A 15,729-nucleotide genomic window follows, 5' to 3' on the forward strand; every position below is an offset into this window, starting at 1 on the left:
TTGAAATAGAGGGTATGGAAATAAGTATTTTAATTGATTGTAAAATAAAAGATTTTAAAAAGTCTAAACAAATTAATAAATCTTTTAATTTAAATTATAAATTTAAAAATATCACAAAATATTTTTTTCAAGTTTAAATTTCCTTTTTTTTTTTTTAATGTGTAAAGGGAAATAGTTTTTGTTAAATGGATTAGATAGCTTTCCTTATAAGCGAATAAAAAGCGTCAAAACGTTTTCATCAAATTGTTGACACAGACACCACCTTTTTACTTCTTCTTCTTCTTCTTAAATTCAGCATTCTTCTCACAAAATTTTCTCAATCAACCCACCCGAGAATTTTCTCAGATCCGAGATACCCAGAAGGAAAAGATTCAAACTTTGGTGATTTCAGAGCTTGTTGGTGAGAGATGTGTTGTGGGGCGAGAATATGCATGCTATGCACGTGCCTGGTTCTTGTGGTGATTGCCATTGGTTTTCTCTTTGGCTTCGGAGTTTTCAAGCATGGATTCCATAAGCTGAAGGACAGTGTTAGTTACTGCGATGATTGTGGTGGTGGTGGTGGAAGCGGAAGACCCTTCTTGGGTTATCCGGCGCCGCCACCATTGTTCTAGTTTCATTCAAATTAGTACTTACTTTTTTTATTGCTTTATTTGTTCATCATTCTGTGAATTTCTTTTGTTGTTTTTTTTAGGATATTGTGTATTGTAATTAGGATTCTTTTATTGGGATTCTAATCAATTATTTTTCTCTTCTCTTCTCTGTTTTTTTCCAGATTTATTATGGTTAACTATGATGTTAATAGAAGTTTTTAAATTTTTTATTTTAATAAATATGATTTTTTAAGTATTATCCTTAATTTCTTCCAAATTTGCTCGATGAAATTGCTCAGCATTGTTTCTTTTTATTTTTTTTTGTTGCTACTGTTTATGTGTTTAGATTTATGATAGAAGTGAGAGACATGGATTTGGATAATATGGATATTTGATAAGAATTTTCGAATTTGATGAGACAAAAAGGAAATAGAGAAAGGGAGTAACGGAATAACGGGTCATTATACTAAAAATCTTTTTTTTTTTTTCGTTTCTTTTTTCAAGCATATGTGTAACAAAAATTAATGAATATATTTTAAAATACGGAATATAAAAAAATTAATGCAATGGAGAATCGTGATTGGAGATTGGACGTAAGTTTTATCCAAAAGGAAGTGGTGTTCATCTTTCAATTGCTTAAGGGATATAGATATCAAATATAGGATCACTATGTGATTAATGATTAGAATTAGATAGATTATAGAAGTTCTTTGCGTACGTGTGTTTAGATCCGAATTTGGTACTTGGCAGTTATCTCTTAACACGTCTTAGTTAATATAAACTACATCTCACAAACTCACAATGATGTAAAATTCTAAAGAGTAAAATTTGTTTTGACCCTTATTTATCTTCAATTTAGGGCCAATTTTTTTAATTTTTAACTTATAAAAAATAGTAGTATTAATATTTTATGTAATTTTTAAAATTAAATTGCAGTCTTTTAAAAAGTTATTTAAGAGTTCATAAAAAAGTTAAAAAAAATTATTTCTCTCATAATGTTACTATTTTTTATTATATTTTTATAAAATAAGTACTTTTAGAATTAAAAATTCAAATACAAAATAAATTATTTATAAATTATTTTTAATATAATTATTTATTATTTAAACTATTTTTTAAAAAGTAACTTAATTAAATTATTTACCCAAACTGAACTTTAAATTTTCACGCTTTAAAGATTGAAAAATTGAAAAATGACAATTTATTTTATATGAGTCTTCTATAAAAATTTATAGCATATATTTTTTATTGAAAATTCTTATAAAGGAGTTCGTACGTGAAATCGAGAAGAGGTTTTTTTCAATTCTAAATATTAATTCAATGCTGCATAGTGCGGACTAGTACTACTACATAGAGCCATTATACTCTTTTGTCGCACAAATATTTCTTTTATTAAAATTTAGAGAAATTCTCCATATACAAGCATTTTTTTATACAAGTCTTTACAAGTTATTATATTAACGCGCTTGAACGTTACTGCACGTTCTTCTTCCTCTTCCTCTTCTTCTTTTTTTCTTTCGTTTCTTACTTTCTCTTTCTCCTTCTTCAACCGTTACTGCACAATTTCACTGCATCGTCTTCTTCTTCTTGCTGCATATTTTTCTTCCTCTTCCTCCTCTTCTTCTTCTTCTTTTCTTTCGTTTTTTGCCTTCTCTTTCTCCTTCTTCATTTACGTGCTTTTCTCTTTGTTTTCTTTTTTCGTTATTCTTGATTTCCATTGTTTTCTTTTTTCGTTATTCTTGATTTCCATTATTTTTTGATATCAAGCTCTGAAATCATTTTTGAAGAAGAAGAAGCAGCAGAATATGAGGAGGAGAAAGAGAAAGAGTTCTGAATTATGCATAAAGTGTCCTTTGGGTGTATTTTCTATAATCGTTTGGGTGTATTTTCTGTAATCGTTTGGGTGTATTTCTGAAGTTTCATTATTTTCAAAACGATTTCAAAGCTTGATTTCAGAAACCATGAAAATCGAAAAAAAAGAAGTAAGAATACCAGTAATAAACGAGTAAAACAACTAATGAAAAGGCAAAGAGAATAACGAAGAAATATCGTTTGGGTGTATTTTCTATAATCGTTTGGGTGTATTTTCTATAATCGTTTGGGTGTATATCTGAAGTTCTATTATTTTCAAAACGATTTCAAAGTTTGATTTCAGAAACCATGAAAATCGAAAAAAAAGAAGCAAGAATACCAGTAATAAATGCAAGTAAAACAACTAATGAAAAGGCAAAGAGAATAACGAAGAAATATCGTTTGGGTGTATTTTCTATAATCGTTTGGGTGTATTTTCTATAATCGTTTGGGTGTATTTCTGAAGTTTCATTATCTTCAAAACGATTTCAAAGCTTGATTTCAGAAACCATGAAAATCGAAAAAAAACGAAGCAAGAATACCAGTAATAAACGCAAATAAAACAACTAATGAAAAGGCAAAGAGAATAACGAAGAAATACATGGAGGAGGAGGAAGAAGAAGAAGAAGGAGAAGAAGAGGAAGAGGAAGAGGAAGAGGAAGATGAGTTGTTCATAATCCACGGTGAGTGAAGAAGAAGAAGAAGAAGAAGAAGAAGAAGAGGAAGAGGAAAAGGAAGATGAAGATGAGTTGTTCATAATTCACGGTGAGTGAAGAAGAGGAAGAGGAAAAGGAAGAGGAAGAGGAGTCGTTCATAATTCACGGTGAGTGTAGCGCTTTGGAAATTAAATAACGCATTAAAAGACTCTAATGTGTAGCAACTTGTAAAACTTGTAAGTCAAAAAGACGTGTATGTGTAGCAAGCCTCTAAAATTTATGTCCTTTATTCGGTGGGACAGATAATGATATATCATGTATTTATGTGCGTTGTGCTTAAAAAAAAAAAATTAATAATCATTACTTATAAGGCTTTAATTTAGGTGAATTCTTCCAAACCCATAGCAATTTTGTGGGTAAGTTATCCTTGCACATGTGTCTTTATCTCAGCCATTGATCAAAAAAATTTTTAACCTTTCATTAATTGATGCATTAAATGTTTTCACACTACATTGTATTTTATATTATTTACATTATACCCCATAACTTATTTATACTTGATGCAATACGCAAATAGTTGATTTTACAAATCTCTTCCCAAATACCATACAAATCAAAACCTTCCCCAAATACCATTTCAATGTGTACAGCTTCTTCTTCTACCTCTCAAAAGACACTTCAAAAGAACTGCTTCATTCTTCAACCTCACTGCTTCTTTTACCCTTCTACGATCTCACTTCTTCTTCTTCTCTACCCTTCCTGTGGGTGATGGGTTTGATTTTTCCGACGACCCACTTCTAAAACCTTCCCCAGATACTCTTGTAGTATCCACAGCTCATTCATCTACTTCAGTGCTTCTTTTACCCTCCCCTTAACTTAAGCGTTTGATTTTTTCGACGACCCACTCACAAAACCTTCCCCAAATACCGCTGTAATATCCACAGCCTCTTTTTCTACCTCGTTCCTCTGATTTCAAGGTCAGTCATCGTCAGGGACAGATTTTTCTGAACCCCGTGGAAGACCCTGCCTTCTGCGTCTTCGTCCAGGGTTACGCGGGTGTCATTTTCTGTGATTTACTGTCGAAGAACGTAAGTCATCCCCTTGCTAGCAAGGTTCCGGCGACCCACGTGCAGAACGCTCTCGGAAAACCCTTGTAAGCCCTACTGCTTCTTCATCTAGGTCATTCGTTCGTTTTTTTGTTTTTTTAGCCAATTTGCGTGATTTGTTCTATTAATCACTTTCTGTAATCACCGTTCATCGAAGAAGATTGATTCAATTTCGAATGCAATAGATGATGATAGCTGTCCATGGTGGTGTTAAATGTTAATCAGATTGATGGCCAGTGATGCATGCTCCTCAAACACGAGACGAGGCATAGGGGGAGCCGGCGGATAACGGAAATTGAGATATGGAAATGCAACCTCAAGTTCGCTGCAACCTCAGGATGTAATAGATGGTGTGGCCCCAAAATGCTTCTGTGAAAAATATGCCATCAGTTACATGTCGAAGGCAGACACCAACCAAAATAGGTTATTTTTTGGATGCCCATTATTAAAGGTAACCACGCAATTCTTTATGTATGAGAACTAAGATTATGCTAAAATTTGATTAAAATTTGAATTTTCTGGAATGGAGCTTTAGACTCTATATTTTGGTTATTATCCACCTTGCTCAAGTTGTTATGGATGTGATTTTGAATTGTTGGGAATTGCATGCCTATTGGCTATGAAAATGATTTGACTTTGTTATTGATTTGATGTTAAATTGGGTTGATTTTGTATATGATTTGATATTGGTGCTGGTTAATTTTGATGAATGACTGAGAATTGGAAAAAAATGATTTATTCAAAATAGATCTACCTAGATTAAAAATCATGATTGTGACAAGAATTGACATGGTACCTGATCTGATATTAAAGGTACAGAGAGCTTATGTTGACAGAATATGACATCGAACATGGCACTAGAAATCTATTGGTGAGGAGAGCATGGCGATACCCAGAAACGCCACACCCGATCACAGTAAGGTCTACACTCAAGTATTTTGCAGGGATATTTCCTGTCTAGAAATAATTGACATTTAGATATACTCCGACTACATGTATTGTGGAACTTGGTTGAAACTCTTTGTTTAGTATTCTGGTTGATGTTAATTATGTTTTTTTTTTTGTTAATGGAATCCCTAGAACTGTTATGACAATGGTTAATTCCTAGTGTTTTTTCTTTCAGCCTGTCTTTACAATTGTATGTTTTACATTGGTAGATACCATGTCAATTCTTGTCACAATCATGATTTTTAATTTAGGTAGATCTATTTTGAATAAATCAACTTTTTTCCAATTCTCAGTCATTCATCAAAATTAACCAGCACCAATATCAAATCATATACAAAATCAACCCAATTTAACATTAAATCAATAACAAAGTCAAATCATTTTCATAACCAATAGACATGCAATTCCCAACAATTCAAAATCACATCCACAACAACTTGAGCAAGGTGGATAATAACCAAAATATAGAGTCTAAAGCTCCATTCCAGAAAATTCAAATTTTAATCAAATTTTAGCATAATCTTAGTTCTCATACATAAAGAATTGCGTGGTTACCTTTAATAATGGGCATCCAAAAAATAACCTATTTTGGTTGGTGTCTGCCTTCGACATGTAACTGATGGCATATTTTTTACAGAAGTATTTTGGGGCCACACCATCTATTACATCCTGAGGTTGCAGCGAACTTGAGGTTGCATTTCCAGATCTCAGTTCCCGTTGTCCGCCGGCTCCCCCTATGCCTCGTCTCGTGTTTGAGGAGCATGCATCACTGGCCATAGATCTGATTAACATTTAACACCACCATGGACAACTATCATCATCTATTGCATTCGAAATTGAATCAATCTTCTTCGATGAACGGTGATTACAGAAAGTGATTAACAGAACAAATCACGCAAATTGGCTAAAAAAAAAAAAAACGAACGAATGACCTAGATGAAGAAGTAGTAGGGCTTACAAGGGTTTTCCGAGAGCGTTCTGCACGTGGGTCGCCGGAACCTTGCTAGCAAGGGGATGACTTACGTTCTTCGACGGTAAATCACAGAAAATGACACCCGCGTAACCCTGGACGAAGACGCAGAAGGCAGGGTCTTCCACGGGGTTCAAAAAAATCTATCTCTGACGATGACTGACCTTGAAATCAGAGGAACGAGGTAGAAAAAGAGGCTGTGGACATTACAGCGGTATTTGGGAAAAGTTTTGCGAGTGGGTCGTCGGAAAAATCAAACGCTTAAGTTAAGGGAGGGGTATAAGAAGTACTGAGGTAGATGAAGGAGCTGTGGATACTACAGGAGTATCTGGGGAAGGTTTTAGGAGTTGGTCGACGGAAAAATCAAACCCATCACCCACAGGAAGGGTAGAGAAGAAGAAGAAGTGAGATCGTAGAAGGGTAAAAGAAGCAGTGAGGTTGAAGAATGAAGCAGTTCTTTTGAAGTGTCTTTTGAGAAGTAGAAGAAGAAGCTGTACACATTGAAATGGTATTTGGGGAAGGTTTTGATTTGTATGGTATTTGGGGAGAGATTTGTAAAATCAACTATTTGCGTATTGCATCAAGTATAAATAAGTTATGGGGTATAATGTAAATAATATAAAATACAATGTAGTGTGAAAACATTTAATGCATCAATTAATGAAAGGTTGAAAATTTTTTTGATCAATGACTGAGATAAAGACACATGTGCAAGGATAACTTACCCACAAAATTGCCATGGGTTTAGAAGAATTCACCTTCAATTTAATGTATTCTTGCTTCCAATCTATTCATTATAATTCCTTAGTCAATGCTAATGTCACTCTTAGATATTTAATTGAAATATGACATTAATTATATTTATAGCTATGTATATAAAAAAAAAGAAAAAGTTTGGTAACCAAAAACTTTTAACCATAATTAGTCAAAACTTTTTAAATTTTATTTCATTTATATAACTTAATAACATTTATTAATATTTTTTATTTTTTATCTCACTCTCTTATCAATTCACTTATCATACTTTTATTAGCTCCACTTATTAATGATATTAATTATAATATCATATCTCTAATTATTAGACATTCTTATAATTATTATTTAATATTTTTTTTATAATTTGAATTTTATATTTAAAAATACAATAAAAACTAATACTAATAAAGAACGGTAATAATATTCATTAAATGACTTTAATTAACTTTAATTTTTATTTCCTTTAATTCATTCATTACCATTTCAGGAATTAGAAAACGTGAAAGCCTTGTTTAATACTTTTATCATTGTTACAAGGATCATGAATTGTAGGTCGTATATGTTAGAAGTCAACAAACACAATTCTAGTTCAATTACAAGCATAATTGAGATAGACCAAGAAAATTTACAAGAAATCACATTTATCATTGTAAATAGTATGACATTTGAAATCGACCTTAACACGGTACTTATGTCAGAAGGAACTGAAGAATAATTTGAACAACAGACGGACTCACTCAATGAAATTGTTGTTAATCAACCAATTTTCGAGAATATAACCACACTAGCTTTGATGAGGTATGATAATAAACTGATATAATTTTTTTTTGTGTTTTTATGTGCATTTATAATTATACTATACTAACTAAGTTCATACAAATAACATTCATAAGTTTATATACATAACATCTATAATTACATACAACTAACATCTAAAAATTAAATTCATGTTTATTAGATATTACATCCATACACATATCATTTTATAGTTATTGCATAAGTAACTATCAAGTTACTACAAATGTTTAAATTTTATCATAATTGAATTTAAAAAATGTCAAATTCTTAAATTAATTTATTTAATTGATAAATTTACCCATAACATCCATAAATTTATACACATAACATCCATAATTTCATATTAATAACATCCATAATTTTGTGCACATAATATTCATAATTTCATACTTATGATGTCTATAATTAATAAATTTTTATAATTAATATTACTAAATGTTAAACTATGCATCTTATTGTATTCTTCAAATTATCTCATGTGCACTAATAAGTCATAATTTTAATTATTAATATTTTTTATTTAATATTCATATGTATGCTTATTTATTGATTTTAATATAACAAGTTAATAATTATTTCTAAAAATTTATTTTTTAATTTTTGTTTATATTTTATATTTTATTTTTTATTTTCTAATAGTCTATAGGTAAAATATGAGTTGTATAGTAAAAGTTGTTAAAATTTTTTAATTTAATCTCCATAATTTCTACAGAAAAATTGTATTTTAATGAGTAATAATGTGATTGAAAGATGTTAGGAATTTGATTTGAGAGAACCTGAAACTAATTTTAGAAAGAACATTAATGACTCTAACCACGCAGAATAAATGTGGATGATAAGGAGAGTGAGTGATAAAGAGTTGTATATCACTTGCTTATAAGAGAATGAGAATTTTTTTATAACATTTCTATATTGTAATTACTTTTTGGCTACCTAACACTGCCCATAAAAAAAACTGGACTAATTTGATATGAATTTTGATCTCCTTCACATTTGTCTCTTTGAATTATATTTTTACAATCTTTTTAACTATCAAACTAAATTTCTTTATTTACCCAATTTGATGGAAATTAAATAAGTTAGGTACATTGAATTAGGACAAAAGGTATAATCAAAAGAAAGAAGAAGTTCAAAAACCATTCCACACACTAAGAACTTCATAAAAGATTTGAGTGATCAAATCTCTATCTGCAGTTTGCAAGAATACAATGAAATCATCTCTAATGTCAAATATCTTTCCAAACTTCACAAGATATTCCATGCAACTATTCTTCAGCTTTGGCAATCCATACAAATACGCATTCTGAAGCCTCTCAAGAACATTGCTTGAATCAATATCCTCTACAAGGCTCTCATGACACACATCTCTTAAATCACAAATGTCATACTTATCTGCAGCACGAACAAGTTCCAATCTATGCATTACAAATTCTTGGTGTCCAATGATGCCATAAAGATAGTTTATAAATGCTTGGCAAGATTCAGTTGACATGTCTGAGATGTTTATGGTGGAATCATCATTCTCTTTAAGATCATGAGAGAACATGCTACGAAACACAGGCGATCGAGCAGCAAGAACTGCACGATGAGCTCCAATGCTTCCATCAGAAGCATTTATTGTTATGTCAGTGTGGATTCCTTCCATTAACATTTGACTGAGAGATTCAAGAGCTGCTGAATTTGATCTTTGCTGCATAATTCTGTTAGGCCAAATGGAACAAATATCTTCTCCCTGTGTTCATAAGTATGAACTATTAGATAGAAAACACAGTTAAATTACTGTCTCAGTTACTATAATTTCATTAAATTTGAAATTAAAGGCTTATAGTTCAAAAACTTTCAATTAGATTCTTATATTGTTTTGAATTTTGTAATTAAGCTTTGTTGTACAAAAAAACATTAGAATTAACATAATGTTCACATCCAAATTAAAGTTAAGGGCTAAATTTCTATGCCCTAAATTATCGGAATTTAATTACAAATTTGACAAAACTATAAAAACGGACAGTATAATAGTAGAAGAGATTCTAAGAGTAACATACAGTTAAAAAACATACACTTAAATTATTTACTATAATTTCATCGAATTTATAATTAAATGTTTATAATTCAAAAGCTTTTAATCTGGTTCCTACTGTTTTGAATTTTGAGACCTAAGTCTTTATTGTGCTAGAACATTTATCTCTAAATTGAAATTATCACTCTAATTATTGAAATTTAATTACAAATTTGATAAAACGATAAGGACGAACAGAATAATCGTAGAAGAGATTCTAAGAGTAACATACATTTGAAGATGAAGTTTTCAAATCGAGGAACTCAACATGAATAATGAATCTCCCTGGAAGTGGAACCTCAATTCCCCACACAAATCCTTCTCTACTGCTTAGCAATTTGTCTCTTACCTCTGCATCAAAACAAGAAACCATTGAAATGTTAAAGCAGAAACAGAGGCTAATCTTATATGTTGTTGTATTTCAAAATAGAATTAAGAAAACCTAATTGAGCCAACGCCTTGCGATCTTTGACAGAACTAAGCAGGCGAATGACGAAAGATGAAAGTGGAAGATTGTTCCTTGCTTCCGGAAACAACTTAACACAAGAAACTCTGTTCCTTTCCACAGATAAATGCCTGAAAAGATAAGATAAAGTGAGTGATTATCCAGAAGAGAAGGTGCTAAGTGTTAATAAGAGTTACCAGTTCCAGATAGCTATGGTGAAAGGATCGGATTTGCGATAAGTGCATGAAGCTAAATTGTCGATTCTCCATTGTGCAAGACGACAAGTCGTTTCAACTCTGTATGCAGAATCGTTCATATTCATGTTCATCTTCCAATTTCATTGATGCAACACTTCTTTCATCTCATCCTACTCTCTTTGTTTTTATTTATTACTCATAAATAAAAATGAACTAAGTAGTGTGATGTGTTCATCTTTCTACATCATTGTTTTATTTATATTATAAATTTAATTTTAATGTACAGTTAATTTTATATATATATTTAATTTGTAATGAGACATCAATAAAAATAATTATTTTTTATATTAATTGTATAAATTATTATTAAAAGAATATAATTATATAATTATATAAAGGTACGTGAAGTTGATAACCGAAAGTCGTTAAATAATTTAACAAATTTAACTAAATTTTCATCTATCAACTTTAAAATATCAACTTCACATAAAATTAATTATACCTAAATTTTTATCTTATATAAAATATTTTATATTATGAATATCAGTACATTAAAATTAAATTCTTAAATTATATGCTAACATATTATTCATTTGTACACAAAGTCTTGCATGTATTGCTTGGGTTATAATGTGATTGGATTTTTCTTGATTTACGTGTTTGCTTTGGTGATGTCTTTTGTAAGTCAAGTGTTGTGAGTTGTGACTCTCCTATTGGCTATTGGGTATGATTGGAAGAGTAAAGACTTAAGAACATGCAGAATGTGCTTTCAAAGCAAAGTATCGAATCACTTTAGAAGCAGCACAATTCGGGTTGGGCTTACTAAGCCCAATATAAATATTTCATAATTGGGTCACATGTTACTAAGCCCAATATAAATATCATAATTGCGCCACAATGTACTCTCTCAGAGAAATAGATTGAAAGAAGTAACTTCACTCCACTTAACCTGAAGGCTTGACCTGTCCAAAAAGAACCTGTATGTTTGGACAAAACCAAAAAAGCATGCAGGCTTGGAGAACAAGCTTTCAGGGCCAGCCGTTTTCTCTGTATAAAGGACCCAAAAATGGACATTTTTTTTAAAATAACACATTTTCAAGTTTTAACATATTAGAATTCGAATCTCGCCTTATACATACAGCAACTCATTTTGACCTGTCGGGTTGGGAGATACGGTGAGAAATAAAAAAAAATTCGAATCTCTCCTTATGCATGTAGCAATCTATTGGTCAACAGTAGACCTTAAATAAAACTCAAATCCGCGACGAATTAGTGCTTAACTTATCGAATTAGAAGATACTGTAGAAAAAAAAAGTTAAATTATACAGTTGGTCTCTACACTTTCAGTAAAATTACAAATTAGTCCATATACTTCAAAAATTTGTAATTGGGTCCCTAAAGATAATTAAAATTTACAATTTAGTCCCTATCATTTAAAAAGTGTTTTATTTAATAGAATATTCTCAGCATATTCTCTATTTTAACAGAATATTCTGTTAAATCAACACTTTTTGACCGACGGAAACTAAATTGCAAATTTAAATTTTCTTTAGAAACCTAATTACAAACTTTTAAAATATAAGGATCGATTTGTAATTTTATTAAAAGTGTAAGGACCAACCGTGTAATTTAACCCAAAAAAAAAAACCATTCATGTAATAGAATTGCATCCATCAAATGGGAACAAATCTTTTAAGTATTCAAAACAAGCTATTTCTCTATGCTTATTTGAGGGGGAAAAAAATTAAGATCCTTTCCAGACACTAAGAACTTCACCAAAGAGTTGAATAACCAAATCCTTATCTGCAGATTGCAAGAATGCATCGAAATCATCTTTAATGTCAAATATCCTTCCAAACTTGACAAGATATTGCATGCAATGAAGCTTCAGCTTTGGCAATTGATACAGATATGAATCCTGAAGCCTCTCAAGAACATTGCTTGAATCAATATCCTCTGCAAGGCTCTCACTGCATACATCTCTTAAATCACAAATGTCATACTTGTTTGCCGCATGAAGAAGCTCCAATCTATGCTTGAAAAATTCTTCATCTTCAATGACACCATAAAGATAGTTTATGAATGCTTGACAAGATCCTATTGACATGTCTGAGATGTTTATGGTGGAATCATCATTCTCTTTTAGATTGTGTTTGAACATGCTATGAAAAACAGGTGATCGAGCAGCAAGAACTGCGCGGTGAGCTCCAATGCTTCCATCTGAAGCATTTATTGTTATGTCAGTATGGATTTTTTCTATCAGCATTCGACCAACAGATTCAAGAACTGCAGAATTTGGTTTCTGATGCATGATTTTGGTAGGCCAAATGGAACAAACATCTGTTCCCTGTGTTTCAAGCAAATATGATTTTGTTTCAATGATTTGAATATGTTGAAAACTTGATAACAAGTACGCTATATATTAAAATTAGTCACTAAAATTAGATATCAAGATAAAATACATATCGAAATATTGAAAATAAATTAAGTAACATATATATATTTTTATACCATAAAAAGTAACTGATTTTAATATAGATATAGTATTTTTGTATATTCAGTTATGTAAGATTTTTAATTTTAATGTATTGACAATATAAAATAATTTTACATATGCATTTAATTATGTCACAACACGTCAATAAAAACAATTTCTTTTTATAGTAGAGGTGTGAATAGTGGTTCTAAAAAATAGACTTTTTACAATGTTACGCTAAAGACATAAGTAAATATGAGTCATGAAATCAAGATACAAAACCACTATCATAAAATCATTTTGAGATAAATTGTTAGACGAGTTAATACTTAATTTGCCCCTGAACTTGCATGCGAGTCTCAATTTAGTTCTTGAAATTTTAATTACCTCTATTTAGTCCCCAAATTTTATAAACGTGCCTCACGTTAGTCCTTGAGACGATTTTTAGTTAAAAAACGTTAATGGACCGTTGAAATGAACAATCAAATGCCACACTGAAACATGTAATATGATGTAGTTTTAGTTTTGACAATCAAATAGCTCAAAAATCATACCGCATCACTTGTTTTGTTAAGTAAAGTTTCAATAAACACCACTTATGATGTTGTTTTTTTGTTATTTGAGTGTCAAAAATAAAACGACATCATTTTACAGAGTCTAGTGTGGCATTCCCCTGTCCATGACAGGGTTCTATTAATGTATATACATTGAAAATTCTTTCAAGGACTAACATGAGTCATGTTCGCAAAGTTTGAGGACTAGGCAATTAAAACTTTAGAGACTAAATTGAAACTCGTATGCAAATTCAGAGACGAAATTGAGTATTATCTCATTGTTAGACAATCTAAATAGTACTAGAAGTATATACATTTGGAGATGAAGCTTTCAAATCGAGGAACTCAAGGTCAATAATGAATCTCCCTGGAAGTAACCCAACTTTGCACTCAAATCTTTCTCCTTGTTTAAGCAACTTATCTTTTACCTCTGCATCAAAATGAGAAAAACCATTGAAAATTTTAAGCTATATCTTATTGTATTTCAAATAATTCAATGCAAAAAGTGAGTTTATGATGACCTAATTTAGCCAAGATCTTGCGATCTTTGGCAGAGTCAATGATTCGAATAACGAAAGATGCAACGGGAACCTTGTCCCTTATTTCCGCAGACAATGTGACACAAGAAGCAGCCCAATCCATAGAAAAATTCCTGAAAAGATAAGATAAAGTGAGTTATATTATGTTACATTCGAGTAAAATAACAAATAAATATTTAAAAATTTAAATTTAAGACAGATTACACTTTAAAACAATACTAATAAAATTTTATACAATAATAGATATAGACACATTATCTTCAAATTATCTCTTATGATTAAGGTAAAAAAATTTAATTTGAACTTCTCTTATAGTTTCACGAATTTTCAATTAGATTTTTATATTTTTTTTTCTTTTTAATTGAGTCTCTATATCATATCAGATTTTGTAACTAAATTTCTAGCGTGACAAAAACATTGGAATTTTATTCCGTTAATTTCAATGTAGGGACTCAATCGAAAAGAAAAAAAATATATATGAACCTAATTGAAAATTCAGTAAAATGGTAAAGACCGATAGAATAATTAAACTTTTTTTTAGACGTCGAAATGTAAATCTTTGAGCTTATTTATCAATTTTATTATAAACAGTAAAATTTCTAGAAACATTATATATGCGTTTATGGATAGTGTTAAAAGTTACCAGTTCCAGATGGCGATGGTGAAACGATCGGATTTGCAAAGATGGCAGTCACCGAAATTGAATGTACATTGTGCTTGTGCAAGACGACAAGTAGTTTCGATTTCGCATCTGGAATAATGTTCTTTCATGTTCCTGCAAGTCACATTCCAATTTCATTGATGCAATCAACAAAACATTCAACACACTCTCCCATCCATCTTCACTTCTTTCATCTCATCTTCCTCTCTTTGTTTTTATTTATTAGTCATGAAATAAATGTTCATCTTTGTTGCCTTGGCAATTATTTTAGGGTAGTATAATCATAAACCCTAAGAGAAGTAAGAACAATTTTAAGGAAGAATTTAAACTACACAATTTTAGATTAAGGACGAATATAATGCAGATTTGAGCTCCATTTAACGGTTTGTTATTGGTTACATACACGATATTCAAACATTCGAATAAACTAATCACTCGACTAACTCAAAGTTAGTTACAATTTTTATTATTTTAATCACTAACATATATAGTAGTATATGCCAGTAAGGTCACATTTTAAAGATGAATAGATAAAATGCTGTTCAAATAAAGGACTAAATGAGCAAGAGATTTATTAGAGAAAACCTGGAAAGAAGAGGTTCTGTAGAAGGGTATGGAGTGGTACCTGTATTGCAGAAGACTCGATAATATCCAAGTCAAAAAAATATTTTAGGTTAAATGCGAAAAATATGAGTATATGTTGCGTTGAATTAGTCATACCTGGAAGCTTTTATAGCTCCCTTGTTTTTATTTTTGAATTTAAACTTAAAATCAGTTGTTTTGTGATATCAATTTGTTATATTTGTTAGATATGCTTGCTTTATATAAAAATATACTTTTCAATTACAATTCAACTTTAATTAATTATTAATTATCTTTAGTCAAATCTTGTCCAGCCTATATAGTTTTCAAGTAATTGATGACCTTACGGCACAGTGTAATACTCCTTTAATTTTATTATTTTTTGAATGGGTTGAGCATGAGAGATATTTAATTATTATATATATATATATATATATATATATATATATATATATATATATATTGTTAAAAAAATAAGGAAGATAGAACAACAAAAAATAAAATCGTGTATATTCAAGTTATATAAAATGATACAATATCAAAA

The 15,729-nt window shown here is 30.4% G+C and overlaps 3 protein-coding genes across 3 annotated transcripts; 1 reads left to right on the forward strand and 2 right to left on the reverse strand.

Moving 5' to 3' along the window:
* The first annotated feature begins 233 nt into the window (after nucleotides 1–233).
* On the forward strand, nucleotides 234–759 carry LOC130941973 (uncharacterized). Its single transcript, XM_057870634.1, has one exon. The coding sequence runs from the start codon at nucleotides 408–410 to the stop codon at nucleotides 609–611; it is 204 nt and encodes a 67-aa protein (XP_057726617.1). The 5' UTR covers nucleotides 234–407; the 3' UTR covers nucleotides 612–759.
* An 8,024-nt stretch (nucleotides 760–8,783) lies between these two features.
* On the reverse strand, nucleotides 8,784–10,588 carry LOC130940708 (BTB/POZ domain-containing protein At1g55760-like). The gene is made up of 4 exons (XM_057868922.1): nucleotides 10,374–10,588; nucleotides 10,174–10,307; nucleotides 9,964–10,082; nucleotides 8,784–9,407 (listed from the first exon to the last, which is right to left on the reverse strand). Exons 1-4 carry the CDS (start codon nucleotides 10,502–10,504, stop codon nucleotides 8,805–8,807), a joined length of 987 nt encoding a protein of 328 aa, XP_057724905.1. The 5' UTR covers nucleotides 10,505–10,588; the 3' UTR covers nucleotides 8,784–8,804.
* Nucleotides 10,589–11,966: 1,378 nt separating this feature from the next.
* Nucleotides 11,967–15,218, reverse strand: LOC130942016 (BTB/POZ domain-containing protein At1g55760-like). The gene is made up of 5 exons (XM_057870682.1): nucleotides 15,189–15,218; nucleotides 14,586–14,717; nucleotides 13,925–14,055; nucleotides 13,718–13,833; nucleotides 11,967–12,720 (listed from the first exon to the last, which is right to left on the reverse strand). The coding sequence occupies exons 2-5, from the start codon at nucleotides 14,711–14,713 to the stop codon at nucleotides 12,118–12,120; spliced, it is 978 nt and encodes a 325-aa protein (XP_057726665.1). The 5' UTR covers nucleotides 14,714–14,717; nucleotides 15,189–15,218; the 3' UTR covers nucleotides 11,967–12,117.
* Between the last annotated feature and the right edge of the window lie 511 nt (nucleotides 15,219–15,729).

The sequence above is a fragment of the Arachis stenosperma genome, chromosome 7 (assembly GCF_014773155.1).
Source record: "Arachis stenosperma cultivar V10309 chromosome 7, arast.V10309.gnm1.PFL2, whole genome shotgun sequence".
NCBI classification, from domain to species: domain Eukaryota; kingdom Viridiplantae; phylum Streptophyta; class Magnoliopsida; order Fabales; family Fabaceae; genus Arachis; species Arachis stenosperma.